Below are 21,526 nucleotides of genomic sequence, written 5' to 3'. Positions count from 1 at the left end.
GAACTCAGCTTCAGTTTACCCATGTGACACACTACATGCAATCTTCTTTGACCAGGCAAATCCACCTTAGTGTTTTCCTGCCCTGAACTCTCTATTCCTGGCTCTTGGTTCCATTTATCTGGAGCTCAGCATGAATTATGGTGGTTTTTAACTATTCATAAATGTGAATCATGTGACCAAGCAGTAATGAGGTGGATTTCCTTAAGTCATAAAGGAATAAAAGGTCACACCAACTTCCATTCCTGCAATCACGATTCACATGAGATATGAATTAGGCACATAGCAAGGACTTCATCTTCTACTTACTCATTTTCTTGCCAGCCACTAAAAAGTCACCTACATTTTCAAAGAAGACTTGATCAAATACAACATCTAATTCTCCTTCCCACTAGCCACCACTTACACCACTTGCTATTTACACAAAGTTTATGAAAAAAACATTTTTATTCTAAATTTCTACAACAAAGCCTTTTACTCAACCACACAATGGGCACCATGATATGATGTAAGGCTGACATAGTTTTTAAGAACACAACATATATTAGTTGTTACCATCATGTATACTATCTGACTGATACTATATCCTGTATTTCTTGTTCAACTACTAGTCTAAGGGGGACAGGGACAAGCAACATCCTTCAAATGCACAAAGCACAACAGCACAAAGAGAAATTGGTTCTAATCTTGGCTGTGCTAGTTGCTGACTAGGAAAGTTTGGGGTACTCTTGTAACCTCTCTGAGCTTCTGCTTCTTCAACTGTAAAATGGGGTTATTAATACCAATATATTTTCACCAGTTTTAAAAGTTAACTTTTAAAATTTTAAATAAGTATGTCACTATAAAAGATTATTACATAAGTTCTGGGTACCTTGGGTGAGTCCTTTTAGAATCTTCATCCTAATTTATTGGACCACCTGGGTAACTCAGGCCCAAGAAAGTCTGCATAGGGAATGGTATTCCAATAGACGTCCAGGGTGAGTGTACCATAAGCCTTAACAAGACAAGAGCAAGGTACTTCCAAAATGAGGAAAGATTTCTTTTTCCACCTGACAGTGGGGATGACTAGGGCTGAAATATGGGTGAGGTGGTCTAGTTACAATCTAATTTTTCCCTTTTTTGGAGAATGATCAGGAAATACGATTCTCAAAATAAGTGTAACAGAGGAACCTGCTATTGGGGACCCAAAAACTGACTGTGGAGTGCATTCCTAAAAGAAATAAAGGTCAGCCAAAAAATAAAGGTAAACCATTCCTGTAATATGAGCATCCATGGAGCTACCCTTGGTAATTGCAGATCAATTCCTGTTACATTTCTTGCTAGCATGAAATAATTAGTTACTTATTAGCTGCTTTGTCTTCAAAGACTTTGTGTGCATGTGAAAGTCTTGTCTCAGAACTAGACTTCTTGCTATTTATGAACAAGTATTTCTTGGCCCTTTATTGTCATGTTCTCCACAAAGGCTAGCACCACATAAGCCACAGTAGGATTGGGTATATACGTCCCCAGTGTTTAGTCAGCTGGGTGATGGATTCTTAGTTCAGGCTGCCTCTTAAACTGATCTGTAAGAGCAGCCTACTGATAAAATTTGACTAATACTTCTCTGTATTGGGTTAATGTACTTTGGATATTTTCCAGATTCAATATATATTGAGCATCCCAGCCAATATTTTACATCACTTAATCTTCACTCTATCCCCCCAAAAAAATGATACATCCCTTTATCCTTACTGTTCAATACATGAGGGAATGGAGGCTTAAAGAAAAGTAACTTGCTAGTTAATAAGACAATTACCAGGAATTTTAAGTGTATGACATCTGTTCCCAGGTGTAGTGTATTTAATAACACACTGCAGCTCCAATTGTTTTTGAATAAAATAAGAAATAAAGAGCATTTAAGGTGGTTCCCCTGAGAAGCTAGAATATGTCCCCTTACAAGTGCCTGCCAGGGCTTGGCCTGGTTTGGAACCTTATAATCTGTTTCTCCTGGAGTGAGTACTTTACGAAAAATACAGCAAAAACACCGGAGGGTTCCCTTCAATCTAAAACTGGAAATATTATTTCTTTGGTCCAACAAAGAACCTCTACCGATGGACAATATAATGTCTGTTCTCTTGCAAAAGAGGTTGAGCTATACAAGAAACTTTCAAAACCACAGATTAAAGGACAAAGTATCCTCAAAAGACTGGACATGCATAACAGTATTGCCAAAAATCATAGAAAATATATTAGTGGTTCCTTTGAAAGCAAGCTTCAAATCTATGAAATTGGAAAACTTCTTTGAAAAAAAAAAAAAAGCACTTTGTAAACTTCCAAGAAAATGACAACTTTTAACCAGTGAACAAAGATAAACATTAAAGTGTTGGAGAGAGTCTGATACAGTATCTTGCCCCTACTGAAAATCATACTTAATATTAAGATGAAAGTTTCCTCAAGGCACAATCCCTATCTTGGAGTCCCTGTGAATCTAGCCTTTGACAAAGTTAAATCACCTCCATATTTATTATAAGATGTAAAGGCTACCTCATTATTTCTTTACCTGATACACTAAAAAAATGCCATGGTAAATATTTCAAATACACTACAACTACAGCTTTGAAAGAAAGAGTGATCTCTGTTTCATCTAGAGTCACCACCTGTTACAGCTCTCCAACCTTCTCTTTAAAAAGAATTAATGCTAAACTATGAAATATATTCAATGTCTACCTATAATTTGCTTGGTTTCAAGGGCTCAGCTAGCACTAATTTCAGCATTTCAGTTACCCATCATAAATATTACCTCAAAAACAACCACATAATTAATTTGAATCTCAAGGAGACCATTGGCCTGATGCATTTCTTAATATTATTTTTGAAGGAAAAAATATAAATTATCACTTTGTTTTTTTTTCCTTATATTTTCAAAAGGTACTTATTATCTACCTCATCATACAAGGATTAAAAAGTATACAGAGAGAATAAAGTAATCTGTGATATGTGAAAATGTTTTGTTTAACAAAAAAAGGTGTTATAAAAACAATTGAATTGTTTTAAACTCAATACCCTTGTATGTAAAAAGCAAGAAACTGAAGTCAATTCACTTAAGTTTCTTTTAAACACATTCTTATCAGAGCCCTTAATTGCCTTTGAGAGTAGAAATGCCTGTATCTCTAAGACAGGAATATTTGGGGTAACCAAGAAGGAAGATGGATGGAGATCTTTAAAAGGTGTATGAAGGTTATGGCCAGAGGATGACCGTGATGGGTTCTCAGGAGTCTCCCTTCTAGAAAAGTGCACATCCACAGCCCGATGCCAGGCTACGAATGGGCATTTGGCAGATGAATCTGGAACCATGGTATCTGCCATATTCCACCCTTCCAGAGGGAAAAAGTAAAAGGCTCCATTTCAAATAGTATGTATATTCTAGGTGAAAAATCAAGATTTCAACCAGACCTATGGTTCTCATCTGGGGCAATTTCCCCACTACAGGCATCTAGTGGGGAAATTCCAGTGATCTTGCCAAACATCCTATACAGCGGACAACCACAACAAGCTTCTCACAACTAAGAATTATTTAGACTAAGCTAGAATGAAATAGCCTAATGAGACAAGCCATGAGGTCTAAGAAAGGGTCGAAACTGACTTAAAGCCCTGGGAAGCTCTCACCATAGCCTCACTCCTCCCTCCTCCCTAGACCAGTATTTTTCAAAGTGTGATCCATGTGTATCTGCATCCAGAACGTTTAGAAATAGAATACAGATTCCTGATCTCAGGCGTGAGCTTCAGAACTGTGAAGGGAAAGCGTAGGAATCTCCATTTTTATTTGCTACCCATGTGATTCTTCTACAGATTGAAATATAAGACTCACGACTTCACTTCTCTATTGAAGTCATTCCCTTCTGTATTTTCAGCTATCACCTCTCTGTAGTGATTCCTTCAGAACTCTCAATGACAAAAAATTGCAATTTCTATGAGGGCAGAGACTTTGGCTGGTTGTTCACTACTGTATATCCAATGGCTTGATTGGTAGACATGATGAAAGAGGGCAAGAGGGCATCTACATCATCAAAAAGACCATCATCTTTGGGAAGAGACAAGGTAATGAAAAATAAAGTTAGCTACCGATTTATTTGGTACTTCTACATTCTGGGCCTTGTACTAGGTCTGTGGCACACATTAACACTTAAAACAATGCAATGAAGTAGATACTAATGTAATTTTCACTTTACACTTGCGAAAAATGGGGCTCAGCTGGATCAAGCAACTACCAGAAGTCAGAATTCAGTTTGTGTGCCACTGAATGGAGAGTATAGACGGGTAAGAACTGTCACTCCATGCCCAATTCTCCCCATTTTTTTCAGATCTGTCATATGATATACGTAGACATAATTGGGGTAGGGGTACAGATGTTCCTGGGAAATATTTTAAAGGGTGCTAACACAGCTAGGAAGCACACCATTCTGCCCTCTCACCTCTTTTCTTCTTCTTGTATGGGAAATGGGAAGATGGAGCACTAGCAGTCAACTTGGACCAAAAGATGAACTTGAGAACAGAAGCCTCATACCAAGTGGAGCAGAACATAAAGTCAGAAGGAGTCTGGGTCCTTGATGACTCTGAGATTACTATACCAGCCCTGAACCACCTATAGACTTATTCTATGCGAGAGAGAAATAAATATTTGATGTTTTATCATATGTAGCTGAATCTAAATTTAATTAAAATACATGAATTATAAATACTATTATTGGGCATTAATAATTTAGGATACTTAATTAAAAAGTCATATTTCACATCTAAATATAATTAACATTTTAATATATAATAACCTTCACGTGGGAGGGCAAATGAAACAAGCCATGTCACTTTGGCCCTTATTTTAAATTCCTTTTTTTAAATACATGATTAATTTGATTAATTCAGCTGTTTTGAAAGAAATTCTATATGTTTCCATACCATAATCTTTTTTAATTTTGTTAGTCTACTTAAAGTACTAGGAAATATAACAAAGTAAATCACAAGAATTAAGTTAGCTAAAAAAATTAATTACTTGATTTTGGGCCCTAAATCTTAGGTAGACAATGCACTTTGAAATCTAGTATTTAAAATAAACTCAGGTGTTTTCATGTGGGAATAAATGAATGCAAGCATGAATGAATGACAGACTTCAGAATCACTTACTAGGATTTTTCAGTGTGATAACTTACTACAATGGAAAAAGGAATGGCCAAGAAGCTAACCTATTAAGCACACATTATGTGCTCATTGTGCAAGAAATCAGAGAAAAAATTAATCACATTCAGACACATTCCCTATCCTTATGGAGCTCACAGACTAGCTAGGGATATATATATACATATATAATTAAATAAGTTCCTACACTGCATTCCATACCAGGACTGATAGAAAACATACCATGCTGCGGGAGAATATCAAGAGAGGCTTCCTGGAAGCCCTACAGTATATCAACCAGTAACTTTGTAACCTCCAGGAAGTTACTTAAATTCTCTGAACCTCGTTTTCCTAATATTTTTAATGGGGATGACAGTATCTCTTCCACAGAATGATTTTGAAAACACATTGCAGAGTGCATTTCAAATGCTTAGCACAGTGCATGGAACATACTAAGCCCTCAATGTATCTTAGTTTAATAATAATTGAGGCATTTACTACATGCAATCTTCTTGTTGTCCCTCTAAGTGGTATTACTATTCCAATTTCTAAATCAAAAGCAAAAGCTCAGAGATTAACAATGTTACCCAATATCACCCAGATGATAAAAGACAGACTTGGTTTCCAAATTCACATCAAATAGCAATATCTTGCTTATAATTTTAACATCTACCTTAAGAGAACATGATAATATTTTTTAAACATCTTTATTGGAGTATAATTGCTTTACAATGCTGTGCTATTTTCTGCCGTACAACAAAGTGAATCAGCTATATGTATACATATATCCCCATAGCCCCTCCTTCTTGCATCTCCCTCCCACCCTCCCTATCCCACCCCTCTAGGTGGTCACAAAGCAGTGAGCTGATCTCCCTGTGCTATGCAGCTGCTTCCCAATAGCTATCTATTTTACATTTGGTAGTGTATATATGTCAGTGATACTCTCTCACTTCGTCCCATCTTACCCTTCCCCCTCCCTGTGTCCTCAAGTCCATTCTCTTTGTCTGTGTCTTTATTCCTGTCCTGCCCCTAGGTTCGTCAGAAACATTTTTTTTTTTTTTTTTTAGATACCATATATATGTGTTAGCATACAGTATTTGTTTTTCTCTTTCTGACTTACTTCACTCTGTATGACAGACTCTAGGTCCATCCACCTCACTACAAATAACTCAATTTTGTTTCTTTTTATGGATGAGTAATATTCCATTGTATCTATGTGCCACATCTTCTTTATCCATTCATCTGTCGATGGACACTTAGGTTGCTTCCATGTCCTGGCTATTGTAAATAGTGCTGCAATGAACATTGTGGTACATGTCTCTTTTTGAATTATGGTTTTCTCAGGGTATATGCCCAGTAGTGGGATTGCTGGGTCATATGGTAGTTCTATTTTTAGTTTTTTAAGGAACCTCCATACTGTTCTCCATAGTGGCTGTATCAATTTACATTCCCAACAAAAGGGCAAGAGGGTTCCCTTTTCTCAACACCCTGTCCAGCATTTATTGTTTCTAGATTTTTTGATGATGGCTGTTCTGATCGGGGTACAGGGTACCTCACTGTAGTTTTGATGTGCATTTCTCAAATGATTAGTGATGTTGACCATCTTTCATGTGTTTCTTGGTAATCTGTATATCTTCTTTGGAGAAATATCTATTTAGGTCTTCTGCCCATTTTTGGATTGGGTTGTTTGCTTTTTGCTATTGACCCGTATGAGCTGCTTATATATTCTAAAAATTAATCCTTTGTCAGTTGCTTTGTTTGCAAATATTTTCTTCCATTCTGAGGGTTGTCTTTTAGTCTTGTTTATGGTTTCCTTTGCTGTGGAAAGGCTTTCATTAGGTCCCATTTGTTTATTTTTGTTTTTATTTCCATTTCTCTAGGAGGTGGGTCGAAAAGGATCTTGCTGTGATTTATGTGATTTATGTCATAGCCTATGTTTTCCCCTAAGAGTTTTATAGTGTGCAGCCTTACATTTAGGTCTTTAATCCATTTTGAGCTTATTTTTGTACACAGTGTTAAGGAGTGTTTTAATTTCATTCTTTTACATGTAGCTGTCCAATTTTCACAGCACCATTTGTTGAAGAGGCTGTCTTTTCTCCATGATATATTCTTGCCACCTTTATCAAACATAAGGTGACCATATGTGCGTGGATTTATCTCTGGGCTTTCAATCCTGTTCCATTGATCTATATTTCTGTTTTTGTGCCAGTACCATACTGTCTTCATTACCGTAGCTTTGGAGTATTGTCTGAAGTCAGGGGGCCTGATTCCTCCAGCTCCCTTTTTCTTACTCAAGACTGTTTTGGCTATTGGGGGTCTTATGTGTTTCCATACAAATTGTGCAATTTTTTGTTCTAGTTCTGTGAAAAATGCCAGTGGTAGTTTGATAGGGATTGCATTGAATCTGTAGATTGCTTTGGGTAGTAGAGTCATTTTCACAATGTTGATTCTTCCAATCCAAGAACATGGTCTATCTCTCCATCTATTTGTATCATCTTTAATTTCTTTCATCAGTGTCTTATAATTTTCTGCATACAGGTCTTTTGTCTCCTTAGGTAGGTTTATTCCTAGATATTTTATTCTTTTTGTTACAATGGTAAACGGGAGTGTTTTCTTAATTTCACTTTCAGATTTTTCATCATTAGTGTATAGAAATGCAAGAGATTTCTGTGCATTAATTTTGTATCCTGCTACTTTACCAAATTCATTGATTAGCTCTAGTAGTTTTCTGGTAACATCTTTAGGATTCTCTATGTATAGTATCATGTCATCTACAAACAGTGACAGCTTTACTTCTTCTTTTCCAATTTGGATTCCTTTTATTTCTTTGTCTTCTCTGATTGCTGTGGCTAACACTTCCAAAACTATGTTGAATAATAGTGGTGAGAGTGGGCAACCTTGTCTTGTTCCTGATCTTAGTGGAAATGGTTTCAGTTTTTCACCATTGAGGACAATGTTGGCTGTGGGTGAGTCATATATGGCCTTTTTATGTTGAGGTAGGTTACCTCTATGCTTACTTTCTGGAGTATTTTTATCATAAATGGGTGTTGAATTTTGTTGAAAGCTTTCTCTGCATCTATTGAGATGATCATATGGTTTTTATCCTTCAATTTGTTAATATGGTGTATCACACTGATTGATTTGTATATATTGATCAGTCCTTGCATCCCTGGGATAAACCCCACTTGATCATGGTGTATGATCCTTTTAAGCTGCTTTTGGATTCTGTTTGCTAGTATTTTGTTGAGGATTTTTGCATCTATGTTCATCAGTGATATTTGCCTGTAGTTTTCTTTTTTTGTGACATATTTGTCTGATTTTGGTATCATGGTGATGGTGGCCTTGTAGAATGAGTTTGGGAGTATTCCTCCCTCTGTTATATTTTGAAAGAGTTTGAGAAGCATAGGTGTTAGCTCTTCTCTAAATTTTGATAGAATTCATCTGTGAAGCCATCCGGTCCTGGGCTTTTGTTTGTTGGAAGATTTTTAATGACAGTTTCAATTTCAGTGCTTGTGATTTGTCTGTTTATATTTTCTATTTCTTCCTGGTTCAGACTCAGAAGGTTGTGCTTTTCTAAGAATTTGTCCATGTCTTCTACATTGTCCATTTTATTGGCATAGTGTTGCTTGTAGTAATCTCTCATGATCTTTTGTATTTCTGCAGTGTCAGTTGTTACTTCTCCTTTTTCATTTCTAATTCTGTTGATTTGAGTGTTCTCCCTTCTTTTCTTAATGAGTCTGGCTAATGGTTTATCAATTTTGTTTATCTTCTCAAAGAACCAGCTTTTAGTTTTATTGATCTCTGCTATTGTTTCCTTCATTTCTTTTTCATTTACTTCTGATCTGATCTTTATGATTTCTTTTCTTCTGCTAACTTTGGGGTTTTTTTGTTCTTCTTTCTCTAATTTCTTTAGGTGTAAGTTTATGTTGATCATTTCAGATTTTTCTTGCTTCTTGAGGTAGGATTGTATTGCTATATACTTCCCTCTTAGAACTGCTTTTGCTGCATCCCATAGGTTTTGGGTCATCGTGATTTCATTTCCTCTTTGTTTTTTTCAGTGATCTCTTGGTTATTTAGTAACATATTGTTTAGCCTCCATGTGTTTGTATTTTTAAATTTTTTTTTTCCTGTAATTGATATCTAGTCTCATAGTGTTGTAGTTGGAAAATATACTTGATATGATTTCAATTTTCTTAAATTTACCAAGGCTTGATTTGTGACCCAAGATATTATCTATCCTGGAGAATGTTCCATGAGCACTTGAGAAGAAAGTGTATTCTGTTGTTTTGGGATGGAATGTCCTATAAATATCAATTAAGTCCATCTTGTTCAATGTGTCATTTAAAGCTTGTGTTTCCTTAGTTATTTTCATTTTGGATGATCTGTCCATTGGTGAAAGTGCGGTGTTAAAGTCCCCTACTATTATTGTGTTACTGTCGATTTCCCCTTTTATGGCTGTTAGCATTTGCCTTATGTATTGAAGTACTCCTATGTTGGGTGAATAAATATTTACAACTGTTATATCTTCCTCTTGGATTGATCCCTTGATCATTATGTAGTGTCCTTCTTTGTCTCTTGTAATAGTCTTTATTTTAAAGTCTATTTTGTCTGACCCAAGAATTGCTATTCCAGCTTTCTTTGGATTTCCATTTGCTTGGAATATCTTGTTCCATCCCCTCACTTTCAGTCTGTATCTGTCCCTAGATCTGAAGTGAGTCTCTTGTAGACAGCATATATACGGGTCTTGTTTTTGTATCCATTCCACCAATCTATGTCTTTTGTTTGGAGCACTTAATCCATTTACATTTAAGGTAATTATCAATATGTATGTTCCTATTACCATTTTCTTAACTGGTTTGTTTTGTTTTTGTAGGTCTTTTCCTTCTCTTGTGTTACCTGCCTAAAAGAAGTTCCTTTAGCATTTGTTGTAAAGCTGGTTTGGTGGTGCTGAATTCTCTTAGCTTTTCCTCGTCTGTAAAGGTTTTAATTTCTCCATCGAATCTGAATGAGATCCTTGCTGGGTAGAGTAATGTTGGTTGTAGGTTTTTCCCTTTCATCACTTTAAAGATGTTGTGCCACTCCCTTCTAGCTTGCAGAGTTTCTGCTGAAAGGTCAACCCTTAACCTTATGGGGATTCTCTTTTATGTTATTTGTTGCTTTTCCCTTGCTGCTTTTAATATTTTTTCTTTGTATTTAATTTTTGATAGTTTGTTTAATATGTGTCTTGTCATGTTTCTCTTTGGATGTATCTTGTATGGGACTCTCTGGTCTTCCTGGACTTGATTGACTATTTCCTTTCCCATGTCAGGGAAGTCTTCAACTATAATCTCTTCAAATATTTTCTCAGACCCTTTCTTTTTCTCTTCTTCTTCTGGGACCCCCATAATTCAAATGTTGGTGTGTTTAATATTGTCCCAGAGGTCTCTGAGACTGTCCTTAATTCTTTTCATTCTTTTTTTTTTTTTTTTTATTCTGCTCTGCAGTAGTTATTTCCACTATTTTATCTTCCAGGTCACATATCCGTTCTTCTGTCTCCATAATTCTGCTATTGATTCCTTCTAGAGAATTTTTAATTTCATTTATTGTGTTGTTCATCATTTTTTGTTTGCTCTTTCATTCTTTTACGTCCTTGTTAAATGTTTCTTGTATTTTCTCCATTCTATTTCCAAGATTTTGGATCCCCTTTACTATTATTACTCTGAATTCTTTTTCAGGTAGACTGCCTATTTCCTCTTCATTTTTTTTTTTTTTTTTTTTTTGGTCCGGTGGGTTTTTACCTTGCTCCTACAACTGCTGTGTATTTTTCTGTCTTCTCATTTTGTTTAACTTACTGTGTTTAGGGTCTCTGTTTTCCAGGTTGCAGGTTCGTAGTTCCTGTTGTTTTTGGTGTCTACCTCCAGAGGGTAAGGTTGGTTCAGTGGCTTGTGTAGACTTCCTGGTGGAGGGGACTGGTGCCTGTGTTCGGGTGGGTGGGGCTGGATCTTGTCTTTCTGGTGTGCAGGACTGCATCTGGTGGTGTGTTTTGGGGTGTCTGTGAACTTATTATGATTTTAGGCAGCCTCTCTGCTAATGGGTGGGGTTGTGTTCCTATCTTGCTAGTTGTTTGGCATGGGGTGTCCAGCACTGGAACTTGCTGGCCCTTGGGTTCATCTGGGTCTTAGCATTGAGATGGAGCTCTCTGGGAGAGCTCTTACCAATTGATATTATGTGGGGCTGGGAGGTTTCTGTGGTCCAGTGTCCTGAACTTGGCTCTCTCACCTCAGAAACTTAGGCCTGACACTAGTCCAGAGCACCAAGACCCTGTCAGCCACACAGTCAGGTCAGTCCAATGGCTTCTCATCATATTTGGGAGAACATGATATTCTGTAACTTATTTTTCAGATCTCTGACATCAAAACCATGTGGCTATCACTGTTCTCTGGCTTGGTTTTTACTCAGGTAAAATGCTAGGCCTTAAGGTAAATAATTTTGCGTGGCAGATTTCTAAGAACCACCCAAGGTTATGTTTGGCTGGGTTGGTGTAATAAAGGCCCAGTGACAGATCTACATGTCATTGGTTTAAAAAAATCTGTAAGAATTTAAAAAATCATTTTTTTCTTTTAAATCAACATGCTGAAACTAATTTGCTCAATTAATGGCAGGCACTGGCATCCTACCCATTAACTTCTTCTAGAATTTGACAGTATCACCAGCTCTACCAAAGCAGTTATTGCTATTACTTGCAGAGAGATGTATATGAAGAAAAAACAAGATTCTCTATCATTTCTTAACTTATAAACAATGAAATTCAAAAATTAAAAAACAGAGAAGATTCTGGCACTCTGGAACAGGAGAACTGTATGCAAAGCAATTAGAGAGTTAAATCCAGAACTGACCCTCCTTGCTGTGATAAGAGGGCTACCTTCTTCCAGACCAGGGTTCATTCTCATGTCTTAGTCAAATGTAAAATACCTCTCTAGTGCCTCCCTCTTCTTTGAACATTTGTATAACTCTCTACACAGACTGGTGGTTGTAGGATAATGGCTGTTGTCCATGAAGAAAAAAATATAGAAAAAAATGAGCACTTCTAAAAGACTGTTTATTGAAATATATAGTTATGATATTAATATTTTTCTACATAGACCATAGACCCTACATTGGCTTGAAAACTTGATTTTTCTCATCACGATGGGAATATATACATATATAAATATTTTTTAATGACTTCACCTAATTAATATTAAAAAAACAGTCAAATAGCTCTACCAAAGAATACCAAGCAGAAATAAATATTGTTCTGCACTGTTGTCTCTATCCCTTCTCTTGACACGAGTTGGGAGCTATAGAACAACTTAGCTCTGAACTTATTAACTCCTTGCATTGGACCATTATGATGAAAGAACTAGATGGTCCCTTAAATGTTTATAGTTGCATGTCTTTTCTTCAAGCTATATTTAATAGCATCACTTAGTAATATTTTATACTTAAAACCCACCATTCTTAGAAAGTTTTTTACACCTAACAGAAATTTAAACCAACTTTCTCAAGAACATTCTTATCTTACCTTTATCCTATTTTCCCAAATCTTTTATTCTTAATATTTTAATTCTATTTTTTTTTTTTGATTCTTCTTCCAAGAACATAGAAACCATGAGTCAATTCTGTTGCCTTGTAGAGATTCTGAAACTTTGGTGTGAAAATGGATCACCTGGCATGTCAAAGGTGGGGTTAATTATAGTTTCCAAGAACCTACATACTCCCTACAGTCCTGATTCAAGGGGTCTGCAGCCTGGTCCAGGATTCTGCGTTTTAACAGTCTCCGCCCACCTCTTTCTGCATTTGTCATGCAGATGATCCTCTGACCATTTTGAGAAACACCACTAAAATGAGAATAGGTCATAAAATTTTCTTTGATATCCAATGCCCACCTACCTTTCTTATTTCACCTTTAATTCTTCTCCATCTTTCCACCCATCTCTGACATTTTCAGGTCTGGTCAGCATAGAATACATCTATACCTCAATATTATGGACATTCTGTTCCTCTTCTGGGATAATCATTTCTCTCCTCCTCTACTTTAAGCTCCTATCCATTTATCTGTGAAGACTCAAAGACATTGTCCCATTTATGAAGCTTCCTCTTCCCCTTCTCTACAGGAATGCCCATATCACTTTGTATATATTTCTGTGAGAGTGATTATTATAATCTGTCACAGTTACTGATTATGTGTCTGTTTTCCATTGCTACTTCCATGTCCATCCATAAGACAGTGAATATCACATGTTATTTACTCAATAAATGTTTGTCGAATTATAAATCTAACTGAACTTCTATTTCTAAAATTACCCCTAGGGACATTTCCGGGGAGGAGGTGAAGAGTTGCCATCCTTGTTGTTTTTCTCTTGGGACAAACCTAATTGTAATATCTTTGACTTCCTTTAATAGTCTAGATTGTTCCACAAAAATTTATGGAAGTTCTGCTTCAACTTTTTGGGGAAAATTAGTTCTAAGAGAACACTCCTTGCTTTGTAAAACTGACCTTGATCATACTACTTCATTATTCTCATGTAGACAATTTAGCTTTTGAAAGTGATTTCCTGAGATAATATATTCTAGAAATTAATTTTTATGTCATGATAGAAAATTACAAAACATTCACTGGATGATATAAACCAAGTACTTAGAATCTGGGATAGGTAATAAAGCAGGTCTACTCAAAGAATTTCTGTCTGTTAGAAAGGCCAAAGTAGTAACTTGGATGGCAAGAAATACAAAAACAGTGCCCTCTAAGTGATACAAAGTATACACTGAAAATCATCTATGAATCTACAGCAACAGAGAGGCTTTCAAACCTAAGTGTGCTTTGTCAAACTGGGTAAGTCATGCCCAAATCAATAACCTCTTTCCAAGTGGATTAGGGAAAGAGACTTGCATAATCATTGTCTTTTTGAGAGCAGAGTCTGACATGATTCCTATTCAGTGCAAGAAACTCCCATTGACCTTGGAAAATCACCCTGGTTACATAGATTCTCATTAGCTTATGGGCATTTCCATGACCATCCAATGTTTCTAAACCTGTCAGTGATAATCCCTTTGATTGTCCAAATGATAATCCATTTCCACCTTTGTCAGAAAACCACAATGTCCCAGAGCTAGAGCCTCCTTCTGTCCATAATTCCTTCCTTTCATTTATTTCTCTTCCTCAGTTGTGGCTGTGAGTGATCATGTGACCTCTTGTGTAACTAAGAAAATAGCTGCCTGATTATATTTTAATAATTATTGCAAGTCAGTCACTTGCCGCCTCCTCTTCATATATTATAAAGTCAGCATATAATTAAGGGTAGAGGGGTTCTGGGAAGGTATGGGGCTGGACTCTTGGCAAAGACTTTTGATTTCGATACGTGGCATTTCTAAACACAAGATAGCCTCTGCAACATTTACAATTCTGTGGGCTTGCTGACCTGAAATACTTCCCTGCCCTCATTATGTACACACAAACAACACAAATCTAAACCATGCTGTTCAAAGTTAGCTGAAGACCTCAGCTGCTCACAAAGCCTTCCCAGTACAATCCAGTCTACCCCAGACCACTCTGACACTTACTGTCTTCATTTTAAGTTGTCACTTGACATGTGTCCAGACTCCCAAAAAGGTTGCACATTCCTCAAGAGTAGGAGCCAGGGCTTACATGTCTTTTATCCTTCATAGCACATAGCTCAGTAACCACCAATTCCCTACTCATGAACTCTTCCCAACAACGCAAGGGAATTCCTGCAATACTACATAAGTAATTTTGAATTTGAGAGTCCCAATGAGGCCTAGCTCCATCTATTACCTAGTGGATGAGGATATTTTCTTTACCTCAAATAATCAGAATAACATAAAATTATGGAGTTAAAAAACAAATCAGTCTTCCAAATCAACACACAGCTTTCAAATCATCATGGGCTTGATATTGTCAACTTAAAAGAACAGGACCCACTAACATCATTAACCAAATAATACTATATCAGATATAGAGTACATTTTAAGACTAGTTTGGACTGAAATTTTCTTTCTAGTTTGAAAAACTAACTGTATGTCAACTACAAAAATTAGGTCTCATCAACTATACAATCTTTTTTCCCCATAAACTGGTTCTTCAAAAATATATCATTTTATGATAGAATTTTAGAGCAGGATTACTTTAGAATATGTCCTTTAAATCACCTGTCATCATTTTAGAGATGAGAAAACTGAGACCCAAGAGATCTAAGTAATTTACTTTGAGTTACCTAATTAGCCACTGACAGAAACAGGACTAGTGCACCAGTGTTCAGACCCCAGATTAAGCAACTTCTGTTTTATCTCACTCTTTTGTTTGGAGCACAATATATGTATGTATTTTAAATTATAATTCAAATACATACAAAAGGGATATAAAAACACTGAACACCACTATAAATGAAACATGCACATGAGGGTATACAAGTGCATGCACAATGCATTCCATGATAGATTCTCTGAATTTGCACAAGCGAACAACACAACCATTCTTAACTCACGAAGTTTAAAGATGATTGTATTCCAAGGGTTTGTAAAATATGAGCATTTCTTACCTGGCAGCTGTATGAGGGGTTGACAAAAGACATTAAAAACTTGAGCTATGATTAAATATCGGATTTTTCTGGCACTGAAGGTTAACTTCTACATGGGTTTCCGGGGTCTAGCACTTTTAATGGAAGGTAGGCCAGAGCTTGGAGAGGGATCACCCAACATATGAGACTTCGGCATTGTTACCCACATTGCAATATTAAGTTGACTGCAGGTGATTATCACCTAAATCTTCCTATGGGCCAGTTATGACTCTATTTCTCCTTATTGTGCCTGAAATCTCTACCGTTACAGTCACTTCTTTAGGTTAGAAAGCTTAGGTGGGAAAATAACTTCAGCAGTCACGATACCACTCCACCCCAGGTAATGAAAAGGGGAAGACCCCTTGTGGGGGAAGGATAGAAGCTCTACACGTAACAGAAGAGCTACTGATGAGAAAGGACTCCTCCTTATGGTGTCCAAGAATTTTAAATTTGGGGGCAAATCTAAACAGCATTGACTATATGAGGTTTGGTCCCTTCACTGAGCTTAAGATCTAGCAAGGAGGTAAAACATAAACAATTTAATACAATCCTCTTGAGTAGAAAATTTGGTGTGGAGTATACAGACTGAGATACAAGTAGCATTTCTCTTTCTGAACGTTAATAGATAATGTAATCTAATATATGCTCCATGTGCATAATCTAAAGGTCATTAAAACATTTGAACATTGGAAAAACAAAGGACTCCTCCTTTTAAACTACCCCAATTCTCCAATACCAATATCCATACATACTAGTTAACTAGGAATTTGAAACAATGAATGATACCTGCTTAACACATTTCATAATACCTATGATTCAAACTAGAATGCTTTTAATCCCACCCCATGAAAAGTAACAGCCCTCACATTCTGATGGTCAAACCTTTTTAAAAACACCCACCCTGATGCTTCGACATCCCTTAAAGAGGTAACCATCTCCATGAACCTTCTTTGCCCTCTAATATAAAAGTTGACATTTTAATAGGTACCCAGGAGAGAACAAGGAAAATGAAGGAACACACTCACTCCAGTTGATCTTTTCCTTCTAAATACTATGGTATATAAAAGAATGAATCAGTAATAATAGAAACCCAAATGAAACAAAGAACAGTGGTTTTTCACAGCTCTTTACCAAGAAATACTATAAACCAGCATCATTGTTATGACATGTAACAAAAAGGTAGCAAATTTGGTTGAGACACATTGAAATGGATGCACCCTTAATCTTGCAACAGTGGTGACTCTTTTTTTTTAAATAAATATTTTAGTTTTTGCATTTGAAAGTTTTCATTTGTTTATATCAGAACCAAGTTTGTTGATAATTCTCATGTATCCGTTTCTTCACAGTTTTACTCTACAATTTTAGAAGAGCAGATTGATTCTCTGGCTAAACATTAATAAAGGATATTCTGTGACCCTGAAATCTTTCAAATGAAGAAGAATACACTTTCCTAACTAGCCTTCCTTTATAGAAAGCTCACTAAAAGACTACAGAATGGATTCATTCCACATATGCAATGACTTTCAGTCCCAATGGGAAGAAAGAATGAGAAATAAAGGAATGAAAATACCATTTTCAACTTCTCAAGTTTAGACCATGCTTGAAGAGTATATCTGTGTTGTGGAATTCTTGACTTAAATAAAGAATAAATAAGTAGATCCTTTGCCCAAAGTTGGTTAATAGTAAGTAAAGAGGGCTTGATTGGTCACATCTTTACTTCCTTGAAACCCCATCCCCCTGCTTTCAAAATTAATGCTTACAATGAGACAGGTTAGATCAGAAAGCAAAGTTACTCACCATGGAAGAATCACTGCTTCCACACCCGATCGGAGCTCCCTCAGCACAGGTTGGGAGGTGGGTAGAAAGTTGACTAGCCCTGCCCCCATCTATGACATCACAATCTACCTCATAAAAGGTAGTGAAAGTGCTCTGAACTCCTGTCTGATTTCCGAGAGATACAGAAAAGAGAGAGTGAGAGAGAGAGCAAGAGAAAAAAAAAAAAAAAAAAGTACCCTATTGGGAAGGGATTAGGGAGGTGGAAGAGGGAGTGGGTAATTGGGAGAAAGAGGCCTATGAAGGAATTACGTACTGAAAGAGATATGGGTGGGCCTCCGTGATATTAAGCAGTCCGGCCATTTGGATTCCTCATTGGCTCTCTTGAACAGATAAATGGACCGGACCGTCTGGGAGAAGGAGGATGAAGCAGCATCCCGCATTGTCAGGCATTGTAAGGGACAATTGTAGTGGGGTTCAAAGGGGATGAATCCCCTATTTAAAGCATTGAAGATCACCCAGAGAGAAAGCAAGGGCTGAAGCTCTTAACGCCTGGAACGGTACATGGGGAATGTCAGATGTCTTTCTAGGAAGTTCCATTGCCCTGCTGTGTGACCTTCAGCAAGCTCTCGGCCTCAGCACACTCAGCCAGTACATGGTACGAAAGGGATACTTACCTCTTCCATTGGGTTCACTGAGGAATTAACACACTCATTGTTGCTAGAATGGCAATTCTTTTTTACTGTTCCTTTTTGTACTCAAGCATGAGTTGTGTGATAGGCACAATTTAAAAGATAAGCCAATAACCAATGTCTAGTTCTACCCTTGGAATTTCTACCTCTTAAAATGTTATTTTTGACATAAAATATTACTGACAATCTTGACTAAGTTTTTCTATGTGTACCAAATATAACATACACCTAAAGGGGATAATTAGATCCGACCTTCAAACCTGGAGAAAAATCAAATGGCAATATTGCTACAATCACAAGGTCCACTACGATGCTACTTTTAGAGGTCAAATTTAGGTGACTCAGTAATGCTCAGTGACCAAACATTTTTGTCACATGCAGTTCTGCTATGGTCATAGCGTTATAGCTTTGTTTAAAGCCTGATTCCAATTTTTTTTTTTTTTTTTTGGAAATCAGGCAAGATGGGAGAAAAATGTGGAGAGCACTAGGTCTTTTTTTCTTTTCAAATGTAGATTTAGAGCTTTAAAAACTGAACTGGTCAAAGTTGTCAAGTGAGTATTATGACAAAACAAAAGGAAGAGCAAGCAGGTCCTGAAACCATCCCCATGGAAGCCAGATCTTTATTTGCTCAGTGGAATATATGAAAAGTGAACCTTTTTCCACAGAAAATATTTTAGTAAAGATTCAAAATAATAGCTTACAATTCACAGCATCATAAATGGGTAAAGCCCAGAGCCTGTTTCTGTATGCAGAGAAACAAAATTCCTAATTTGGATTTTTTTCTGGCGTTTTAAGCCAATACAGTTCTATCTCTTGTCCTGTCATTCTTAGCTCACTAAATATCTAAGTGTATTAAATAATCATAATTTTAAACTATACAAAACTGGTAGATTAGGGAGCATTTTGAAACACAGAAGCTACTAAATTCAAACTGATTATGAATTTGGCAACATTACTCCCATCTTTTCCTTCAAAATAAATGTTAAAGGCATTTAAAGAATGTCTTTAGAGAATTAAAGACAATAAAAAAGAAAAAAAATTGGCATATGAGAAGCAAGAATGAAATTGAAAATTTTCCTATATTTGGGTTTTTTAGTACTTACTAGAAGAAGCAATAATACTGTGCGTATGTTTTCCTTGCTGAATTATTCTCTTTTTATGTTCAATAATTCTAAGTCTAAATTCAAATTCTATATTTAACAGCTTTTATTGTGTGAAATTCCACAATTAATTGTCCTATAAAGCTATTTTCTTCCAATTTTTACATATTAGATCATTGACTAGTTGGCTTATCCTTGCTTTTTTATGTTTTATAACAATCCTTTTTGGCTTTAGAAATTAGCCATCTCCTGATTTTTCATTGTAGGGAAAGTGTTATTATTTTACCAGTTCTTTTATCAATCAGTTTCAAAAATGATTATTATGTATTAGAAACTTATCTGTGTCATCTCACCTTTCATACGAAATACAAAAGTCACTATTTAAGATTAATGATGCAGCTGTCCATTCTTCCAATAAGCACTTTAAAATTTTTACTACCAAACAAAGGAGGTACACTTTTGCCAGAATTAAGATATTAGAATAAAATGGAGTTAAACACTTTATAATATTGAAATAAAACAAAGTGGACTTAGATCATAATCTATTGGTATTTTTAATTAATTACCTATTGTTTATCTGGAAATGGAGCATGTCTTCAGGAACCCAATGCAAAACTAGGCTGCATCAAATGGATGCAGAGTGGTGAACTGTGCTGACTTTTTAGGTGAATTTAGTATGATTGATTGCAATAATGTCTATAGTTAAGATATTAGTTAAAATAACAAAATTTTCTTTGACACAGAATGCAATGCCTGGATCAAATAATTTCCAACTCTTCTTAGGATCTAGCCTCTGGACATTTTTTATGAAAACTAAGTCTTATTATAATTATGGATTTGATGCATACTTCCTATGACATCACATAAATGGATGAGTTAGCCCTTCAAAGCAAGACATGAAGTGATTGCAAGATTTCAGTCAAGAGACCTTGTTATTGAAGTCTTGGCTATAATTTTGTTTGGTCCAGAGAGATGTAGGGTTGGTTTCAACTTTTTGTTTGTTTGTTGAAACAAAAAAGTTTTAATTCAACTTCTTAGTGCAAAGGATTGAGAAAAGTCAGGTGGAATAATTTGTACACTCCAAAAGAATAATCCACAGATGTATTTACCAAGTAATTTATCATGGGAGACATAATCAGGCAGTTGGCATGCACTGATGTTATTATTAAAGAGAAATATTACAGTAAGAGAGAATACGATTAATTTTGATAGCAACAAATTTGAATTGGGAGTTCCCAGATAAAGAGATCATGTTTGAGTTTGTCTTAAGATAGTGTCTCACATACAGAACCTTGGGCTTAAAAGAGTACATGGTCCTTAGAAGATGATGCTGACTTCTCAGCATCTGATATCCTGGAACTTCTCCAGGATATTCTCTTTCAGTTGCAAAATAGATTTGCAAAGGAAAACATACAAAACAGGTCAAGAGACAGATCGTAGAGATTTGACAGAACATCTAGCTAGACTTCCAGTCAAGTTCATTATCAGCAAGGCATCTGTACAGATGAAAGTATTCAGAGAAAAGCAATAAAATCAGATACAGTATTGATGATGAAAGAAAAGATTAAAGTCTAAATTAAGTTTGCCTTCAAGAAAATAAGATTAGGATGAAATATTTGAATATATTTATTGCCCAGAAGGAAAATGACTGTTCAAGATAGAGTAAGACAATATATTGTGAAGCAGTAAAAGAAATCTGAGCTAAAAATCCTTCACATTGCCCATCCAGAAGTCTTTCCTATTTGTAAGATACATGGGCCATAACACGGAACATATTTCTCTTCTAAGGGTTGTGATCAAAGACATATTTTATAAATCATTTAAATTAAGCTGGAGAAAGTATTTGACATAATCTGTAGGGACAGAATGTAGACAATAGTAAGTTAAACACAGTTTTATTTCTAGAATAGAGTAAACCAAGAAAACCAGTGAATACAGAAGTAGTTCAACAGACACCCTGCTATTCCAGCTGAGAATGCTAAACAGTAAATGAGAAACTAAATGGGGAAAAAATGAAAACAATAGACTCCACAATCTAACAAAAGCACAATGGATGGAAAAATTTATCCTTTTCACAAAAAGTATTTGCTATTAGAGATAAAGAACTTTGAATTCTGTCACCCAACCAATATTTAGCACCATGCCTTTTACATAGTTGAAGCGCAATGGAAACATTGAATTCAATGAATTAAAATATCCTTATAAGAACGAACAATAAATA

At 36.0% G+C, this 21,526-nt stretch overlaps 1 protein-coding gene across 1 annotated transcript in view; it reads right to left on the bottom strand.

Annotated features, from left to right (window-relative positions):
• CTNNA2 (catenin alpha 2) overlaps nucleotides 1–21,526 on the bottom strand; it is a 1,055,603-nt gene that overhangs the window by 14,440 nt on the left and 1,019,637 nt on the right. Inside the window, exon 18 of the mRNA XM_068564030.1 lies at nucleotides 17,538–17,681. Within this exon, the coding sequence (XP_068420131.1) occupies nucleotides 17,538–17,681 (144 nt within the window). The remainder of the gene's footprint in view (nucleotides 1–17,537; nucleotides 17,682–21,526) is intronic.

Source organism: Eschrichtius robustus, chromosome 15 (genome assembly GCF_028021215.1).
Source record: "Eschrichtius robustus isolate mEscRob2 chromosome 15, mEscRob2.pri, whole genome shotgun sequence".
Classification (NCBI taxonomy): domain Eukaryota; kingdom Metazoa; phylum Chordata; class Mammalia; order Artiodactyla; family Eschrichtiidae; genus Eschrichtius; species Eschrichtius robustus.
The sequence above is the reverse complement of the archived record's forward strand: the minus strand, read 5'-3'. Positions and strand labels throughout refer to the sequence as shown.